At 44.3% G+C, this 21,986-nt stretch overlaps 1 protein-coding gene across 1 annotated transcript; it reads left to right on the forward strand.

Annotated features, from left to right (window-relative positions):
• Nucleotides 1-230: 230 nt before the first annotated feature.
• On the forward strand, nt 231-21,744 carry LOC124044991 (homeobox protein aristaless-like 3). Its single transcript, XM_046364195.1, has 4 exons — nt 231-658; nt 12,195-12,472; nt 20,164-20,271; nt 20,922-21,744. Exons 1-4 carry the CDS (start codon nt 298-300, stop codon nt 21,282-21,284), a joined length of 1,110 nt encoding a protein of 369 aa, XP_046220151.1. The 5' UTR covers nt 231-297; the 3' UTR covers nt 21,285-21,744.
• The last annotated feature ends 242 nt before the right edge of the window (nt 21,745-21,986 follow it).

Here is a 21,986-nt window from a genome sequence, read left to right on the forward strand (position 1 = left end):
TCTATCCCTGCCCCGATTTGTAATATGTTTTCATTTGCAACAAAATGAAAGAGGAGTTCGATTGTTAATTGTAGCGTCAGGAATCACACGTGATTGAATTATTGGCGGATCATAGGCCTATCTGCCCGCTGTCCCGCCTGGTCCTCCCTGTTTCACGGGTCTTTGTTCCTGATCTCCTAAATCCCACCCATTTGAAATGAAGAGAAGAAGAAAAAACCCACTCTCTCGGGCTCGCACAGGCGCCTTGCTTTCACTGTAACCGGTAGTCGTTAAAGTGCGTTCCGGACCAACCTCGTGATGGAGACGGATAGTTGTTTGTCTTTCTCTTCGCAGCCAAACCGGACACCACCAGAGAACTCACCGGGTTTGGAACAGCATAGTTCCTCGGGTTCGTTTCTTCCCTGTGACGAACTTCAGAAAAACGCACACCTTCCTCTCGCGCACCGTCTGAGTCTCCGGGATCAGGGTGACTTCTACAGCTCGAGCTCCATGGGACGATTTAATGACGGCGCACCCGCGGACTTTACGCACGGGGCAGCTCCCACGAACCCTCGCGCCTCGCCCAACAAACACAGCAAATATATGGAAAATATTAATCAGGATCAAAATGGTTTATCAATAAGCGGGAAGGGCTCGTTTTATGAAAACAACTCCGAGGGTAAGTGGATTTTTTTTTTTTTATAAAAAAAATCACGGCCATCAGTGTGAGGCTAACTGTGAAAAAGATATAGCCTCTCTACGAAAATAGGGGGAAATGCAATAATAATACTCACAATAATTATAATAATTATGTATTTACCTAAATGGTATAGGCCTAACTGAATAATGTTCTATTGCGTGTGGAAACCGTTTGACTTGTCAAACATTATGCCATATCCACTCTGAAGAAGATACATACCCGTGATAAGATAATTACATTTACATTTACATTTAAGTCATTTAGCAGACGCTCTTATCCAGAGCTACTTACAAATTGCGACCAAAATTTGTTGTCAGCTACTTCAAGTTGTTTCAAAATTAAATTTTCACCTATTTTGTAGATCAGTGGATAAATATATTTTCAGCGTTTCTTTGGCGCTGCACATAGCCTATGCATATGTTTCAAGGGCTTGGATAAAAACTTTGTTAACACTGTAAACAATATTGTGCTAGTTCTACCTTTTTTAAAATTACGTAACTATTTACATCATCTTTTTTAGTATTTCCAACATGAGGTATTCTGATGTATAATATACTTCACTTTTGCTGTTTCACAAACACTAATAAATTAAGTCCAGCGTCTAAAAAAAAGGCGTAGTTCCAACAGAAGTGTATTAATTCCCAAACTATTCGTTAGATCTACTTCCTCTTTTTGATCAGTTACTTTCAGTGATCATATGTTAATGTTGATTTGTTGTTGTTGCCATTTTAACACACTTTATCACGCATTGCTGAACACGGAAGTGGAGGTGGAACTGCAAGCATAGTAAGATGCTTAATGTGCCTCCAGCATGAAGTGTTATGCCCAGTTATGCGCATGACCTTGTTTAAAGTGGGAATGGGTCATCTCATTTTTCAACGTAAATTTGCATATAATGTTGTTTAAGAGTTAAGAGTATAATAAAAGTAACAACAAAAAAATGTATTACCCACAAAATTGAGCTACACGGCAAGTACTCTCACATTCTTAAGAGTAAATGTCAAGACAAAAATGGTAAATTAAACAAAACATTAAATTGAATTAACACTTTCAAATATTGAAGTAAAACCAGGAACCTGCGTTTTTATGTGAAAATCCTACTTTTTTTGGGGTGGGGGGGGGCGCTGAATCATTATGTACAGTCTAATGGTCGTGATTCCTTTTCACCAAATGTCTGTTTTTAATTGTTCACCTAATTATTTAGGTTGTTTTCTATAATTTAGGATAACGTTCCAAAGGACCATCAAAGGACGGATGTTTATTAGTCCACACAGCAGACCCCGGCTGAAGAAATCCCTCAAAAATAACGGAATGACTTTGTAGATCTGGGCCCCGTTTCCCAGTTGCGATGTAATTTAAGCATTACGATGATCGTACCAGTTGCATCATTATTTACGAGCCAACTTTCTAAGTGTGTCCCAAACAAACAAGTAGAGAGTACCTTCGCTAAGTGCATCGTTAGACCATGTGTCGTGTGGTTAGTAGGCCTATTGATTGGATCGAAAGAATAAGCCGCGCTGCTGTCGGATCAGCTTTCTCGATTCAAATCTAAATCTAGTGGCAAAATAAAGCTCTATGATTTAAATATGATTGAAATATATCGACCCATTTAGGCTTAGCCTATTTACATTTTAATGTTGTCATCACGGTTTTCGTTTGAAGATTTGTTTTATCTTTCACTTGTTTGTAACAATTGCAAATACTTTGGCAACTTTGTATTTGTAGTCCACTTCGCTCTGAAGTTATCAGCCGTCAAAGTCAGACAGATACCCAGCCTAAACACAGGCAGGACAGGTCACCCGTGATGCAAGTCAGTATTCAACGGTCATCCATGTCTGGGGACATCGGGAGGGAACCATGAGCGCTGTTACCTTCAAGCATCTGTCTTTGATTCCAAAGGTTACACTTTCGAATCAGGCGATAGAAAGTTGTTTTTAGGGTGCTTTTTTAAAGACTAACCCAAACCTTAGCCTTTACCTGAGTTTACCTGAACTCAGAGTTAATGCCTAAATTAAGATTTCGGAATATTGCCTAAACTTAACTCTAACATACTGACCACTCCGCTCGCGTTACTAGCTGAGATGTCTGTGAATAAAGTGACGCGGAAGGGCCAAACACATCTAATGGTGCACTTTGGCTGCTCTGTGAGTGGTCTGGATCACTCGTAGACGTGTGAAGATTTTTAACAGCAACGTTACCAACGAAGGTTCTGGGAAACAGCTCCGCTACTAAAGATACATCGTAAAATTGTTCTATCTTAACGCTACGAAGGCTCTGGGAAACGAGGCCCTGAATGCTGCTATGCCTTTGTAGATCGAACATCTTGAATTAGGCCTGTTATTTTGTTCCTTGCGAGCTCCTTTTCAGAATTTAGTTGTTTTGGTGAACCTAATGTCCCCAATGTTGCCCTTTCGAATTATTAGAAAATCAAATGTGAATCAAATGTTAAAACACGATTTTAAAGTCATGGAATATTATAGGCCTAGATGACGACTACAAAATAATATAGCCAGCCCACCGAAATTGGCTAGGCCGACTCAAATGAATGTGCAACGACATCAAAAAACGTCATTATTTTAGCCTGAGCCGTCTAGGTGCGTGATTACGGCGTCGGTGGAGGGAGCTTCCACCGTGCCATACACATCTTATAAACACACCAATCATATGTATCTGCACAAAATACAGTAATAAACGAAACAAACAAAAACTAAATACAACTTGAGTTCATTTTAAATTGAGAAGGTTTCTTAATCAAAAAGTTATGTTTTGTTTCTGAAGCGCAAAAAAAATTACACATTTCCTAATTAGATTCTCAATATGTGTTTTATGCAAACAGGCCCAATTTGCAAATATTGACTCTGGAAGACCCTGTCCCTTTTTATTTTTTTTACATCATAATATTTTTCAGGTGCAATATTGTCTCTTATATTTAAGCACATTCAGAACATTCTCTAAATAATAATAAACTTAAAGAACTATATTAACTTAAAGATGATTTTCTTCGGCCTGAGACATGCACCAACACAACGTTCCAAGTTGAAACACTTTAGTTAACGTAATATCCCGTGAACTCGAGTCTTAGGAAATGACGTGGTTCTTCAGTATTATTTATTGACGTTCGTAATCTATCCTCTAAAGTTGCCTTTTATTAAGGGATGTGAGTTCTGTTAAGGACAGTGATATATCTGTGTGTGCAGAATAACATACAGCAGTCTGATTCATGTTATTGCCAAAGACAACGTGTGATAGAGATACTCTATCTCTAAAGTTAATCTTCATCTTAGATAATACCATGGTCTGATTTAAAATGAATACTTTTCTATTTCTTTGGTCTTGAATTAATACTTTTTTATACACATGCAAACACACTTAGACGCTTACACACACACACACACACACACACACACACACACACACACACACACACACACACACACACACACACACACACACACACACACACACACACACACACACACACACACACACACACACACACACACACACACACACACACACACACACACACACACACACACACACACACACACACACACACACACACACACACACACACACACACACACACACACACACACACACACACACACACACACACACACACACACACACACACAGTGATTAGTGCGTTGGGCCAATAACCAAAAGTTTGCTGAATCCAATCCCTGAGATGACATGGTAAAAAAAAAACATGTCATTCTGCCCCTGAGCAAGGCAGTTAACCCACTGTTACCCAGGCGGCGTGGCTGTCGATGAACCCTTGTGTAGTCTTAACATTATGTATACTCCCCTTGTCCTAAGGGTAAAAAAAATGACCCATCTTCACTAAAATAAAGCAGCTTAATTGAATGGTTAAACCCCAAATCTATTTTGCATGAAGAAACTTTGTGAATATCTGGGTTTTCCCTCTTCACAATGCAGAAAGACGGCACTTAATCAGTGGACACCACTTGTTTCTATTACAACACACCTGTCATAATTGTTTACTGTTGAACATAGTGGCGGGTCTTTTTTTACCCTTAAGACAACAGAAGGGTTAAGGCAGCCCCTTGCTGAAGACACATTTAAGTTGTACAACTGACTAGGTATCCCCCTTTCCCTTTCTGTTGTACAACTGACTAGATATTCCCCTTTCTGTTGTACAACTGACTAGATATCCCCCTTTCCCTTTCTGTTGTACAACTGACTAGGTATCCGCCTTCCCCTTTCTGTTGTACAACTGACTAGGTATCCCCCTTTCTGTTGTACAACTGACTAGATATCCCCCTTTCCCTTTCTGTTGTACAACTGACTAGGTATCCGCCTTCCCCTTTCTGTTGTACAACTGACTAGGTATCCCCCTTTCTGTTGTACAACTGACTAGATATCCCCCTTCCCCTTTCTGTTGTACAACTGACTAGATACCCCCCTTTCCCTTTGTGTGGTACAACTGACTAGGTATCCCCCTTCCCCTTTCTGTTGTACAACTGACTAGATATCCCCTTTCCCTTTCTGTTGTACAACTGACTAGGTATCCCCCTTCCCCTTTCTGTTGTACAACTGACTAGGTATCCCCCTTCCCCTTTCTGTTGTACAACTGACCCCCTTTCCCTTTCTGTTGTACAACTGACTAGATACCCCCTTTCCCTTTCTGTTGTACAACTGACTAGATACCCCCTTTCCCTTTCTGTTGTACAACTGACTAGATATCTCCCTTTCTGTTGTAGAACTGACTAGATATCCCCCTTCCCCTTTCTGTTGTAGAACTGACTAGGTATCCCCCTTCCCCTTTCTGTTGTACAACTGACTAGATATCCCCCTTTCCCTTTCTGTTGTACAACTGATTAGGTATCCCCCTTCCCCTTTCTGTTGTACAACTGACTAGATATCCCCTTCCCCTTTCTGTTGTACAACTTACTAGATATCCCCTTCCCCTTTCTGTTGTACAACTGACTAGATATCCCCCTTTCTGTTGTACAACTGACTAGATATCCCCCTTCCCCTTTCTGTTGTACAACTGACTAGATATCCCCCTTTCTGTTGTAGAACTGACTAGATATCCCCCTTCCCCTTTCTGTTGTAGAACTGACTAGGTATCCCCCTTTCTGTTGTACAACTGACTAGATATCCCCCTTTCTGTTGTACAACTGACTAGATATCCCCCTTTCTGTTGTACAACTGACTAGATATCCCCCTTTCTGTTGTACAACTGACTAGATATCCCTCTTCCCCTTTCTGTTGTACAACTGACTAGGTATCCCCCTTTCTGTTGTACAACTGACTAGGTATCCCCCTTTCTGTTGTACAACTGACTAGATATCCCCCTTTCTGTTGTACAACTGACTAGATATCCCCCTTTCTGTTGTACAACTGACTAGATATCCCCCTTTCTGTTGTACAACTGACTAGATATCCCCCTTTCTGTTGTACAACTGACTAGATATCCTCCCTTTCTGTGGTACAACTAACAACTGACTAGGTATCCCCCTTTCCTTTCTGTTGTACAACTGACTAGATATCCCCCTTTCCTTTCTGTTGTACAACTGACTAGATATCCCCCTTCCCCTTTCTGTTGTATAACTGACTAGGTATCCCCCTTTCTGTTGTACAACTGCCTAGGTATCCCCCCTTTCCCTTTCTGTTGTACAACTGACTAGGTATCCCCCTTTCTGTTGTACAACTGACTAGGTATCCCCCCTTTCTGTTGTACAACTGACTAGGTATCCCCCTTTCCTTTCTGTTGTACAACTAACTAGATATCCCCCTTTCCTTTCTGTTGAAATACATCAAAACACAATAATATTGTTGTATACAGACACCTGCCAACTAATATCAACACATATCGCCTTGTGCCTTGTAGTTCTGTTACCAAACACCCACTGATCTTTAAGATATATTCCAGTTTCTCTCGCTCACGAGGAGGGAGGATAATGAAAGTTCACAGGAGTAACAAGTAAAGGTAGACCTACCAATTAGTTATAGTGATTTTACTGATATCAAGTTTGTTTATGAATAATTAAGTGATTCAAACTTGTAATTCTGTTACCAAATTGGTAACGGAATTACCAAAAAGTACAGTACAGTACAGTACAGTTCAGTACTGTACAGTACATTAGAGTTCACTACTGTACAGTAGAGTTCAGTACATTAGAGTAGAGTACTGTACATTAGAGTAGAGAAGAGTACAGTACAGTAGAGAAGAGTACAGTACTGTACAATAGAGTAGAGTTCTGTACAGTATTCAGTACAGTAGAGTACTGTACAGTTCAGTAGAGTATAGTACTGTACAGTTCAGTACAGTAGAGTACTGTACTGTACAGTATAGTAGAGTCCAGTACAGTAGAGTCCAGTACTGTACATTAGAGTTCAGTAGAGTAGAGCACACTAGAGTAGAGTACGGTACAATGTACAGTATTGGACATATTTACTGTACTGTACGGAACTCTACTGTGCTGTGTTGTACTGTACTCTGTTGTGCTGTACTGTGACGTCCAAACTTGTGAAACATAGACATTTATGATTGGTTCAGATTTTTCAATGTAAATTGTCCAATGTAGTCCTTGTGCATAGTGCACAGTTTGTTACATTTACATTTACATTTAAGTCATTTAGCAGACGCTCTTATCCAGAGCGACTTACATTAAAATCAATGTTTTTTGTATGGCATACATGTTAAAGTGAAAAATCTGTGTCAAATCGCAATTCTGTTACAATGGAATTGCCCTTTTTTTTAAACCCTTAATGAAAGGGTTTTCATTCAACTTTTTAAAAATATGGGGTTGTGGACCATATAAGAATGAAATACAGATAGCCCCAAATATTGGTATTAGAATACTTTTTTTTGGACAAGATAATCCATTTGGCGTCAGTCTGTCTGTGAATTTAACCTGAGTGTTGTTTTTCTGACTCAGATTTGAGTAGAGATATGTTGTGTCCACATGACACTTGATTGCTGTCCAACATTCTGGGACACAGTCAGACTCACACACCTTCAAAGGCAGACTAGTCTTCCTGTTTTGTCTATTGGTGCTTGGAAGGGGAGAGGGTTAGGGTTTAGAGATTGAAAAGCAGGGGGGATGGTATAGCACATAGCCTAAAATGTTATATAAAGAAGTATATAAGTATTGCGAGTTAGAGGGATGATGAATTGACTAGATATTCCTAACCCCCAGATCTCATACATGTTGACATTTCTTTAACTGCACAGTCCAAAAATGAATAATACAAAATGTAAAAAATATATATATTTTAAATTCTATGAAACCGTTAAACCCAAATCAATGCTCTTGAAATTTGACATTTTACCAAAAATATGTCTGACATCTGATAATGCAGCAAAAGCTTATTTCTCTCAAATGTGTTTATATCCCTGTTAGTGAGCATTTATCCTTTGCCAAGATAATCCATCCACCTGACAGGTGTGCCATATCAAGAAGCTGATTAAACCTCATGATCATTACACAGGTGCACCTTGTGCTGGGGGACAATAAAAGGCCATTTTCAAAATATGCAGTTTTGTCACACAATACCACAGATGAACTATGGTGTGAGGTTGGATCTATTCTAAACCAACATCAGGGGTGCATCCCAAAATGACTCCTTATTCCATAAATAGTGCACTACTTTTGAGCAAAGACCTATTGGCTCTCGTCAAAAGTAGTGCACTCTGTAGGGAATAGGGTTTTTCAAAGAAAATACTTCTCTGTTTGGGACAGGAAGTTAATTAGGACGATGCTGAATGACTGCTCTCAACTGTCCTCTGAGTGAGCCTAATGATAGGACATGGGGAAAGTCTAGATAAGACAAAGGGGACCGAGAGAGAATAATTATATTCTGGGACCCCATCATTAACATGAAGAACAACATCCAAACACAGCCCGAGTGAAACATCCATAATGTTTTAGTCCAATGACATCCATAATGGTACTGTCCAGTCGTCCAAACACATCCAGTCCATAATGGTACTGTCCAGTCATCCAAACACTCCCGGAGTCCATAATGGTACTGTCAAGTCATCCAAACACTCAGGGAGTCCATAATGGTACTGTCCAGTCAAACAAACACTCCCTGAGTCCATAATGGCACTGTCCAGTCATCCAAATGCACACATAGTCCATAATGGTACTGTCCAGTCAAACAAACACTCCCAGAGTCCATAATGGTACTGTCCAGTCAACCAAACACAGGGAGTTGATAATGGTACTGTCCAGTCATCCAAATGGACCCAGTCCATAATGGTATTGTCAAGTGATCCAAACACTCAGGGAGTTGATAATGGTACTGTCCAGTCATCCAAATGGACCCAGTCCATAATGGTACTGTCCAGTGATCCAAACACACCCAGTCCTTAATGGTACTGTCCAGTCATCCAAACACTCAGGGAGTTGATAATGTTACTGTCCAGTGATCCAAACACACCCAGTCCATAATGGTACTGTCCAGTGATCCAATCACACCCAGAGTCCATAATGGTACTGTCCAGTGATCCAAACACACCCAGTCCATAATGGTACTGTCCAGTGATCCAAACACACCCAGAGTCCATAATGGTACTGTCCAGTCATCCAAACACACCCAGTCCATAATGGTACTGTCCAGTGATCCAAACACACCCAGAGTCCATAATGGTACTGTCCAGTCATCCAAACACACCCAGAGTCCATAATGGTACTGTCCAGTGATCCAAACACACCCAGAGTCCATAATGGTACTGTCCAGTGATCCAAACACACCCAGAGTCCATAATGGTACTGTCCAGTGATCCAAACACACCCAGAGTCCATAATGGTACTGTCCAGTCATCCAAACACTCAGGGAGTTGATAATGGTACTGTCCAGTGATCCAAACACACCCAGTCCATAATGGTACTGTCCAGTCATCCAAACACTCAGGGAGTTGATAATGGTACTGTCCAGTGATCCAAACCCACCCAGTCCATAATGGTACTGTCCAGTGATCCAAACCCACCCAGTCCATAATGGTACTGTCCAGTGATCCAAACCCACCCAGTCCATAATGGTACTGTCCAGTGATCCAAACCCACCCAGTCCATAATGGTACTGTCCAGTGATCCAAACACACCCAGTCCATAATGGTACTGTCCAGTGATCCAAACCCACCCAGTCCATAATGGTACTGTCCAGTACAGTTACAAGGAAGTGACTTGTATCACATAAATGAATAGATGGTCTGTGTGTCATATCTATCATAGTCAGGAAATGCATATATTTGACCATGCCTTATTATTTTATACACACAATGATACTTTGTATCAAATTTGGTCAAATGTCTAACTTTCTAAATTTAATTAAAAACTCAAATTATTATTTGCAATAAGAGATATCACGTAACGAGATTTTCAGTCTTCAAAAATAAACTTTGAACTTGTTAAATTAGTTGGAAGAATCTGTGGTATATTCTGTCCATAACATGATCCCAAAACACTAGGTCCATGTGAAACCTCCTCAAACCCAAAACACATCAGTTTGAGTTCTGCTCAGGGGGTCTTGACCTTCATTTAATGCGGGTCAAAACAAACAGTGTTGCAGTGGTCTGGAATGTTGTGTCTGGTCAGATCTGATTAAAACCATAACAAGGAGACTTCAAACTAAAATACTAAATTAAGAGAAAAAAAAGCAAGTTTTAAAAGCAACGCATGTTTATTTCCAACTCTATCTCATACAAATTTGTGCATAACTGTAAAACAATTCCGTCAGCAGCTCACTTAGTTTTGCGCATATAGTTGCTTGTCTTGTATTTGTGGCTCATCTGGCCTGTTTTTCTCACCTCTTATCAGGGGTCTGTAAGAGACCAGTGGGACCCCTGAGACAACATAGGAACGTTCACTCCTTTCCAAACCAACGTCCTCCTTCAGATCTTAGTCAAATCTCCTGAGAAAAGACAAGTCTACGTGGCTGAATCCTGTTTATTATTCATGGAGAATATTACGCTGATGCCTCTTACAGTGGACGTTAATGAATCCTGTTTGTTATTAACGGAGAATATTACGCTGATGCCTCTTACAGTGGACGTTAATGAATCCTGTTTGTTATTAACAGAGAATATTACACTGATGCCTCTTACAGTGGACGTTAATGAATCCTGTTTGTTATTAATGGAGAATATTACGCTGATGCCTCTTACAGTGGACGTTAATGAATCCTGTTTGTTATTAACGGAGAATATTACACTGATGCCTCTTACAGTGGACGTTAATGAATCCTGTTTGTTATTAACGGAGAATATTACGTTGATGCCTCTTACAGTGGACGTTAATGAATCCTGTTTGTTATTAACGGAGAATATTATGCTGATGCCTCTTACAGTGGACGTTAATGAATCCTGTTTGTTATTAACGGAGAATATTACACTGATGCCTCTTAATATTAATGAATCCTGTTTGTTATTAACGGAGAATATTACGTTGATGCCTCTTACAGTGGACGTTAATGAATCCTGTTTGTTATTAACGGAGAATATTATGCTGATGCCTCTTACAGTGGACGTTAATGAATCCTGTTTGTTATTAACGGAGAATATTACGCTGATGCCTCTTATAGTGGACGTTAATGAATCCTGTTTGTTATTAACGGAGAATATTACGCTGATGCCTCTTACAGTGGACGTTAATGAATCCTGTTTGTTATTAATGGAGAATATTACGCTGATGCCTCTTATAGTGGACGTTAATGAATCCTGTTTGTTATTAACGGAGAATATTACGCTGATGCCTCTTACAGTGGACGTTAATGAATCCTGTTTGTTATTAACGGAGAATATTACGCTGATGCCTCTTACAGTGGACGTTAATGAATCCTGTTTGTTATTAACGGAGAATATTACGCTGATGCCTCTTACAGTGGACGTTAATGAATCCTGTTTGTTATTAACGGAGAATATTACGCTGATGCCTCTTACAGTGGACGTTAATGAATCCTGTTTGTTATTAACGGAGAATATTACGCTGATGCCTCTTACAGTGGACGTTAATGAATCGTGTTTGTTATTAACGGAGAATATTATGCTGATGCCTCTTACAGTGGACGTTAATGAATCCTGTTTGTTATTAACGGAGAATATTACGCTGATGCCTCTTACAGTGGACGTTAATGAATCCTGTTTGTTATTAACGGAGAATATTACGCTGATGCCTCTTACAGTGGACGTTAATGAATCCTGTTTGTTATTAACGGAGAATATTACGCTGATGCCTCTTACAGTGGACGTTAATGAATCCTGTTTGTTATTAACGGAGAATATTACGCTGATGCCTCTTACAGTGGACGTTAATGAATCCTGTTTGTTATTAACGGAGAATATTACGCTGATGCCTCAGTGGACATTAATGTTAGGTTGGCTGTTTAATCTGAATATCTCTGTGTGACAATGTTACCACTGATAGACATCAGAGCCTCGCTTAAACACAGCAATTTACTTTTTTCACGCACGCACACACACACACATTTTCTTATAGTAAGCCCTATCTTCCTCCTTTCTCTCTCTACCCGCTCTCAGCCAGAGAGAAGGTGGGTCCCAAGCCCATGGGCTACCCAGTGATTGGTTCAGACTTCTGCATCAAGCTGAAGGAGCCAACCAATGGTCTCCAAACAGGGGACTCAATCGCAGACTCCATCGACCTATCGGGCAAGAACAAGAAGCGTCGTAACCGTACCACGTTCAGTACGTTCCAGTTGGAGGAGCTGGAGAAGGTGTTTCAGAAGACTCACTACCCTGATGTTTACGCCCGGGAACAGCTGGCCCTTAGGACCGAACTCACAGAGGCCCGTGTACAGGTAATCCCCCTCTTCATCACATCCTACATATCCTACAGTCCCCTATCCTAGCTGCTACAGTAACTGTCTCAGTCCCCTATCCTGGCTGCTACAGTAACTGTCTCAGTCCCCTATCCTAGCTGCTACAGTAACTGTCTCAGTCCCCTATCCTGGCTGCTACAGTAACTGTCTCAGTCCCCTATCCTGGCTGCTACAGTAACTGTCTCAGTCCCCTATCCTATCCTGGCTGCTACAGTAACTGTCTCAGTCCCCTATCCTATCCTGGCTGCTACAGTAACTGTCTCAGTCCCCTATCCTAGCTGCTACAGTAACTGTCTCAGTCCCCTATCCTGGCTGCTACAGTAACTGTCTCAGTCCCCTATCCTGGCTGCTACAGTAACTGTCTACAGTAACTGTCTGAGTCCCCCTATCCTGGCTGCTACAGTAACTGTCTCAGTCCCCTATCCTGGCTGCTACAGTAACTGTCTCAGTCCCCTATCCTAGCTGCTACAGTATCTGTCTCAGTCCCCTATCCTGGCTGCTACAGTAACTGTCTCAGTCCCCTGTCCTGGCTGCTACATAAACTGTCTCAGTCCCCTATCCTAGCTGCTACAGTAACTGTCTCAGTCCCCTATCCTAGCTGCTACAGTAACTGTCTCAGTCCCCTATCCTAGCTGCTACAGTAACTGTCTCAGTCCCCTATCCTATCCTGGCTGCTACAGTAACTGTCTCAGTCCCCTATCCTAGCTGCTACAGTAACTGTCTCAGTCCCCTATCCTAGCTGCTACAGTAACTGTCTCAGTCCCCTATCCTATCCTAGCTGCTACAGTAACTGTCTCAGTCCCCTATCCTATCCTGGCTGCTACAGTAACTGTCTCAGTCCCCTATCCTAGCTGCTACAGTAACTGTCTCAGTCCCCTATCCTGGCTGCTACAGTAACTGTCTCAGTCCCCTATCCTGGCTGCTACAGTAACTGTCTCAGTCCCCTATCCTGGCTGCTACAGTAACTGTCTCAGTCCCCTATCCTAGCTGCTACAGTAACTGTCTCAGTCCCCTATCCTAGCTGCTACAGTAACTGTCTCAGTCCCCTATCCTAGCTGCTACAGTAACTGTCTCAGTCCCCTATCCTATCCTGGCTGCTACAGTAACTGTCTCAGTCCCCTATCCTAGCTGCTACAGTAACTGTCTCAGTCCCCTATCCTATCCTGGCTGCTACAGTAACTGTCTCAGTCCCCTATCCTAGCTGCTACAGTAACTGTCTCAGTCCCCTATCCTAGCTGCTACAGTAACTGTCTCAGTCCCCTATCCTGGCTGCTACAGTAACTGTCTCAGTCCCCTATCCTGGCTGCTACAGTAACTGTCTCAGTCCCCTATCCTGGCTGCTACAGTAACTGTCTCAGTCCCCTATCCTAGCTGCTACAGTAACTGTCTCAGTCCCCTATCCTGGCTGCTACAGTAACTGTCTCAGTCCCCTATCCTATCCTGGCTGCTACTGTCATGCAGGTGAATGAGGACCCAAAAGCGACTTGGCGAAAACAGAGTCTTTAATCCAGTAAAGTAAATCTACAATCATAAGACATAATTCCACTCGTAATGACGAGAACAGACTGGAGACTCGATCAAGAACTGCAGGTTGCCTCGGGAAGGCACTTGAACGTAGCAGACTCAGACACCTGCTCACCACGCAGCATCTGAGGGAAACACGACACGACAGGGCGATACACAGACACAGCACGGTGAACAATAGACAAGGATCCGACAGGGCAGAAACGGAAAACAAGGGGAGAAATAGGGACTCTAATCAGGGGGAAAGATAGGGAACAGGTGTGGGAAGACTAAATGATTGATTAGGGGAATAGGAACAGCTGGGAGCAGGAACGGAACGATAGAGAGAAGAGAGAGAGGAAGAGAGAGAGAAAAAGGGGAACGAACCTAAAAAGACCAGCAGGGGGAAAACGAACAGAGGGAAAAGCAAAATGACAAGACAATCTAAGACAAAACATGACAGCTACAGTAACTGTCATGTTTGTCATTTATTATCATGTCTTGTCCCTGTGCTCCCCATGCTATTCGTTTCCCTCTGCTGGTCTTATTTGGTTCTTTCCCTCCTTCTATCCCTCTCTCTCCCCCTCCCTCTCTCACTCTCTCGCTCTCTCTTCTCTCTATCGTTCCGTTCCTGCTCCCAGCTGTTCCTATTCCCCTAATCATCATTTAGTCTTCCCACACCTGTTCCCGATCCTTTCCCCTGATTAGAGTCCCTATTTATTCCTTTGTGTTCCGTTCCTGTCCCATCGGTTCCTTGTTTTGTATTCACCATGCTGTGATTGTGTTTCGCCCTGTCCTGTCGTGTTTTTGCCTTCATCAGATGCTGCGTGTGAGCAGGTGTCTCTGTCTACTACGGCCTGCGCCTACCCGGCGACCTGCAGTCTGTGGCCGCTTCTCTTGTTATTCCCTCTACAGACTAGAGGATTTCTGTTATTCCCTGTTTGGACTTGAATAAACTCTGTTTCTGTTAAGTCGCTTTTGGGTCCTCTATCACCTGCATGACAGAAGGAACCGACCAAGGAATGGACCCAGCGACTTCAGACGCTCGTTACACTGCCGTCGAGATCCAAGGAGCCATGCTCGGCAGACACGAGCAGGAATTGTCTGCTGCTCGCCATGCCGTGGAGAACCTGGCCGCTCAGGTTTCCGACCTCTCTGGACAGTTCCAGAGTCTACGTCCTCGTGCCACCTGTTACTTCCTGGCCTGCCGAGCCTCCAGAACCTAGGGTTAATAACCCACCTTGCTACTCCGGGCAGCCCACTGAGTGCCGCTCCTTTCTCACGCAGTGTGAGATTGTGTTCTCTCTCCAACCCAACACATACTCTAGAGAGAGAGCTCGGGTTGCTTACGTCATTTCACTCCTTACTGGCCGGGCTCGAGAATGGGGCACAGCTATCTGGGAGGCAAGGGCTGATTGCTCTAACAAGTTCCAGAACTTTAAAGAGGAGATGATTCGGGTTTTTGACCGTTCAGTTTTTGGTAGGGAGGCTTCTAGGGCCCTGGCTTCCTTATGCCAAGGTGAACGGTCCATAACGGATTATTCTATTGAGTTTCGCACTCTTGCTGCCTCTAGTGAGTGGAACGAGCCGGCGCTGCTCGCTCGTTTTCTGGAGGGACTCCACGCAGTGGTTAAGGATGAGATTCTCTCCCGGGAGGTTCCATCAGATGTGGACTCTTTGATTGCTCTCGCCATCCGCATAGAACGACGGGTAGATCTTCGTCACCGGGCTCGTGGAAGAGAGCTCGCATCAACGGTGTTTCCCTGCTCCGCATCGCAACCATCTCCCTCCTCTGGCTTTGAGACTGAGCCCATGCAGCTGGGAGGGATTCGCATCTCGACTAAGGAGAGGGAACGGAGGATCACCAACCGCCTGTGCCTCTATTGCGGAGTTGCTGGACATTTTGTTAATTCATGTCCAGTAAGAGGCCAGAGCCCATCAGTAAGCGGAGGGCTACTGGTGAGCGCTACTACTCAGGTCCCTTCATCTAGATCTTGTACTACTATGTCGGTCCATCTACGCTGGACCGGTTCGGTGCTACATGCAGTGCCTTGATTGACTCTGGGGCTGAGGGTTGTTTCATGGACGAAGCATGGGTTCGGAAACATAACATTCCTTTCAGACCGTTAGACAGGCCTACGCCCATGTTTGCCTTAAATGGTAGTCATCTTCCCAGTATCAAATTTGAGACACTACCTTTAACTCTCACAGTATCTGGTAACCACAGTGAGACTATTTCTTTTTTGATTTTCCGTTCACCGTTTACACCTGTTGTTTTGGGTCATCCCTGGCTAGTATGTCATAATCCTTCTATTAATTGGTCTAGTAATTCTATCCTATCCTGGAACGTTTCTTGTCATGTGAAGTGTTTAATGTCTGCCATCCCTCCCGTTTCTTCTGTCCCTACTTCTCAGGAGGAACCTGGCGATTTGACAGGAGTGCCGGAGGAATATCATGATCTGCGCACGGTCTTCAGTCGGTCCCGAGCCAACTCCCTTCCTCCTCACCGGTCGTATGATTGTAGTATTGATCTCCTTCCGGGGACCACTCCTCCTCGAGGTAGACTATACTCTCTGTCGGCTCCCGAACGTAAGGCTCTCGAGGATTATTTGTCTGTGTCTCTTGACGCCGGTACCATAGTGCCTTCTTCTTCTCCGGCCGGGGCGGGGTTCTTTTTTGTTAAGAAGAAGGACGGTACTCTGCGCCCTGCGTGGATTATCGAGGGCTGAATGACATAACGGTTAAGAATCGTTATCCGCTTCCCTTATGTCATCAGCCTTCGAGATTCTGCAGGGAGCCAGGTGCTTTACTAAGTTGGACCTTCGTAACGCTTACCATCTCGTGCGCATCAGAGAGGGGGACGAGTGGAAAACGGCGTTTAACACTCCGTTAGGGCATTTTGAGTACCGGGTTCTGCCGTTCGGTCTCGCCAATGCGCCAGCTGTTTTTCAGGCATTAGTTAATGATGTTCTGAGAGACATGCTGAACATTTTGTTTTTGTCTATCTTGACGATATCCTGATTTTTTCTCCGTCACTCGAGATTCATGTTCAGCACGTTCGACGTGTTCTACAGCGCCTTTTAGAGAATTGTCTCTACGTAAAGGCTGAGAAGTGCTCTTTTCATGTCTCCTCCGTTACTTTTCTCGGTTCGTTATTTCCGCTGAAGGCATTCAGATGGATTCGCTAAGGTCCAAGCTGTCAGTGATTGGCCCGTTCCTAGGTCACGTGTCGAGTTGCAGCGCTTTTAGGTTTCGCTAATTTCTATCGGCGTTTCATTCGTAATTTCGGTCAAGTTGCTGCCCCTCTCACAGCTCTTACTTCTGTCAAGACGTGTTTTAAGTGGTCCGGTTCCGCCCAGGAGCTTTTGATCTTCTAAAAGAACGTTTACGTCCGCTCCTATCCTCGTTACTCCTGACGTCACTAGACAATTCATTGTCGAGGTTGACGCTTCAGAGGTAGGCGTGGGAGCCATTCTATCCCAGCGCTTCCAGTCTGACGATAAGGTTCATCCTTGCGCTTATTTTTCTCATCGCCTGTCGCCATCTGAGCGCAACTATGATGTGGGTAACCGTGAACTGCTCGCCATCCGCTTAGCCCTAGGCGAATGGCGACAGTGGTTGGAGGGGGCGACCGTTTCTTTTGTCGTTTGGACAGACCATAAGAACCTTGAGTACATCCGTTCTGCCAAACGACTTAATGCCCGTCAAGCTCGTTGGGCGTTGTTTTTCGCTCGTTTCGAGTTTGTGATTTCTTACCGTCCGGGTAGCAAGAACACCAAGCCTGATGCCTTATCCCGTCTGTTTAGTTCTTCTGTGGCTTCTACTGATCCCGAGGGGATTCTTCCTTATGGGCGTGTTGTCGGGTTAACAGTCTGGGGAATTGAAAGACAGGTTAAGCAAGCACTCACGCACACTGCGTCGCCGCGCGCTTGTCCTAGTAACCTCCTTTTCGTTCCTGTTTCCACTCGTCTGGCTGTTCTTCAGTGGGCTCACTCTGCCAAGTTAGCTGGTCATCCCGGTGTTCGAGGCACTCTTGCGTCTATTCGCCAGCGCTTTTGGTGGCCGACTCAGGAGCGTGACACGCGCCGTTTCGTGGCTGCTTGTTCGGACTGCGCGCAGACTAAGTCGGGTAACTCTCCTCCTGCCGGTCGTCTCAGACCGCTCCCATTCCTTCTCGACCATGGTCTCACATTGCCTTAGACTTCATTACCGGTCTGCCTTTGTCTGCGGGGAAGACTGTGATTCTGACGGTTGTCGATAGGTTCTCTAAGGCGGCACATTTCATTCCCCTCGCTAAACTTCCTTCCGCTAAGGAGACGGCACAAATCATTATTGAGAATGTATTCAGAATTCATGGCCTCCGTTAGACGCCGTTTCAGACAGAGGCCCGCAATTCACGTCACAGTTTTGGAGGGAGTTCTGTCGTTTGATTGGTGCGTCCGTCAGTCTCTCTTCCGGGTTTCATCCCCAGTCTAACGGTCAAGCAGAGAGGGCCAATCAGACGATTGGTCGCATACTACGCAGCCTTTCTTTCAGAAACCCTGCGTCTTGGGCAGAACAGCTCCCCTGGGCAGAATACGCTCACAATTCGCTTCCTTCGTCTGCTACCGGGTTATCTCCGTTTCAGAGTAGTCTGGGTTACCAGCCTCCTCTGTTCTCATCCCAGCTTGCCGAGTCCAGCGTTCCCTCCGCTCAAGCGTTTGTCCAACGTTGTGAGCGCACCTGGAGGAGGGTGAGGTCTGCACTTTGCCGTTACAGGGCACAGACGGTGAGAGCCGCCAATAAACGCAGGATTAAGAGTCCAAGGTATTGTTGCGGCCAGAGAGTGTGGCTTTCCACTCGCAACCTTCCTCTTACGACAGCTTCTCGTAAGTTGACTCCGCGGTTCATTGGTCCGTTCCGTGTCTCCCAGGTCGTCAATCCTGTCGCTGTGCGACTGCTTCTTCCGCGACATCTTCGTCGCGTCCATCCTGTCTTCCATGTCTCCTGTGTTAAGCCCTTTCTTCGCACCCCCGTTCGTCTTCCCTCCCCCCTCCCGTCCTTGTCGAGAGCGCACCTATTTACAAGGTACATAAGATCATGGACATGCGTTCTCGGGACGGGGTCACCAATACTTAGTGGATTGGGAGGGTTACGGTCCTGAGGAGAGGAGTTGGGTTCCGTCTCGGGACGTGCTGGACCGTTCACTCATCGATGATTTCCTCCGTTGCCGCCAGGATTCCTCCTCGAGTGCGCCAGGAGGCGCTCGGTGAGTGGGGGTACTGTCATGTTTGTCATTTATTATCATGTCTTGTCCCTGTGCTCCCCATGCTATTCGTTTCCCTCTGCTGGTCTTATTTGGTTCTTTCCCTCCTTCTATCCCTCTCTCTCCCCCTCCCTCTCTCACTCTCTCGCTCTCTCTTCTCTCTATCGTTCCGTTCCTGCTCCCAGCTGTTCCTATTCCCCTAATCATCATTTAGTCTTCCCACACCTGTTCCCGATCCTTTCCCTGATTAGAGTCCCTATTTATTCCTTTGTGTTCCGTTCCTGTCCCGTCGGTTCCTTGTTTTGTATTCACCATGCTGTGATTGTGTTTCGCCCTGTCCTGTCGTGTTTTTGCCTTCATCAGATGCTGCGTGTGAGCAGGTGTCTCTGTCTACTACGGCCTGCGCCTACCCGGCGACCTGCAGTCTGTGGCCGCTTCTCTTGTTATTCCTCTACAGACTAGAGGATTTCTGTTATTCCCTGTTTGGACTTGAATAAACTCTGTTTCTGTTAAGTCGCTTTTGGGTCCTCTATCACCTGCATGACAGTAACTGTCTCAGTCCCCTATCCTAGCTGCTACAGTAACTGTCTCAGTCCCCTATCCTGGCTGCTACAGTAACTGTCTCAGTCCCCTATCCTAGCTGCTACAGTAACTGTCTCAGTCCCCTATCCTGGCTGCTACAGTAACTATCTCAGTTTGCAACTGTAATAGTTTGCAGTACCATCCTGCAAACAGTTAATACATCCAGATTATAGGCTACAATATTTATGTGCAGAAATGCAAAGTAGAACTGCTGCTCAGTCCTTTTAAATTAAGATTTTTGTTTTGTTGCCTCACAACAAACTTTGGCATTTGAAAGTGAATTACGGTAAGTGGCAGATGTCCTCTGATCCCTTTTCTCTCTCTCTCTCTCTCCATTCAGGTCTGGTTCCAGAACCGACGGGCCAAGTGGAGGAAGAGGGAACGCTACGGGAAGATCCAGGAGGTGCGAAACCACTTTGCTGCTACGTATGATATCTCCACCTACCAGGTAAACACTGACACACATAGTTCACTTTGCTATTACATATGATATCTCCACCTACCAGGTAAACACTGACACACATAGTTCACTTTGCTGCTACATATGATATCTCCACCTACCAGGTAAACACTGACACACATAGTTCACTTTGCTGCTACATACGATATCTCCACCTACCAGGTACACACTAACACACATAGTTCACTTTGCTGCTACATACGATATCTCCACCTACCAGGTACACACTGACACACATAGTTCACTTTGCTGCTACATACGATATCTCCACCTACCAGGTACACACTAACACACATAGTTCACTTTGCTGCTACATACGATATCTCCACCTACCAGGTAAACACTGACACACATAGTTCACTTTGCTATTACATATGATATCTCCACCTACCAGGTAAACACTGACACACATAGTTCACTTTGCTGCTACATACGATATCTCCACCTACCAGGTACACACTAACACACATAGTTCACTTTGCTGCTACATACGATATCTCCACCTACCAGGTACACACAGTTCACTTTGCTGCTACATACGATATCTCCACCTACCAGGTACTGTCTTCCGACAGGTGGCGTCACTCCTACGCACGCTCATCCCTCAATCTAATCTGACGTACTCTCTTCCTCTCTAGATGCAGAGCAACCTGTGGCCAGGCGCTGGTGCAGGAGGGGGCGGGGGGTCCGGCGGGGGCTGTGTCCTGAGCCCTGACACCATGTCTTCCTCTTGTATGAGCCCCTACCCCCATCCCCACAGCAACCTCTCCTCCATGGGCTTCATGGGCATGCCCCCGTCCTCCAGCCACCCCCACCACCCTCACCATCACCCCCCACACCACCCTAGCATCAATAGCCTCTACTCTCTCCACAGCTTCCCTGGGGCCCTCGGGGGCCACTCCTTTGAGCCAGGGCCCGAGACAGAGTATAAGCCATCCAGCCTGTTGGCCCTGCGGATGAAGGCTAAGGACCCTGGGAGTCTTCTATCCTGGCCTACATGATCACCACAGTGTCAGGGCCCTACTATGTACTGACTGAGCCAATGTACACACACACATTCAAACTCAATCTTGTATACTAGCTACGCCATGGATAGTTATGGCCACATGTGTTTGTGTTGCTGCATGTTGATAACAGAAGAAGTCAAAACTCTCTCCTGTGGTTCACTATAATATGTATACACACACTCTGCTATTTCTCTCCCGAAAACTTAAACCCACAGACTTCAAAACATGACACGATAAACAGTTTGAGTTTGTTAGGTATTTTGTTCCTGGGCATTTCCATTTAAAAAGGACCAACATGTAAAAGTTAATACGAACAGGTAAAACTGGGTGTCAAATGAAAACTAAGAGTCTATATTTTTGGGGAAATGAATGCATAGAAACCATTTTCCATCTTGAACATTTGTCATAAAGTAAAGGCTTTGATTTCTGGACAAAGGGGGTCTTAGAAAACATCTACCAGAAAAAAGTTTTAAAGGTATCAGAAATACATCAAAACACAATAATATTGTAGTGTAAAGACCCCTGCCAACTAATATCAACACTTACTTTTAGTTTTGGTTAAATGTACCATCTGTAAGTATAATAAATATTTCCTTTGTAATTGTGATTTGTAATTCCGTTACCAAACAGCCACATACCGTATCTCCTTCATGAGACATACCAATTAGTTATAGTGATTTTACTGATATCAAATTT

This window comes from Oncorhynchus gorbuscha, linkage group LG10, assembly GCF_021184085.1.
Source record: "Oncorhynchus gorbuscha isolate QuinsamMale2020 ecotype Even-year linkage group LG10, OgorEven_v1.0, whole genome shotgun sequence".
NCBI classification, from domain to species: domain Eukaryota; kingdom Metazoa; phylum Chordata; class Actinopteri; order Salmoniformes; family Salmonidae; genus Oncorhynchus; species Oncorhynchus gorbuscha.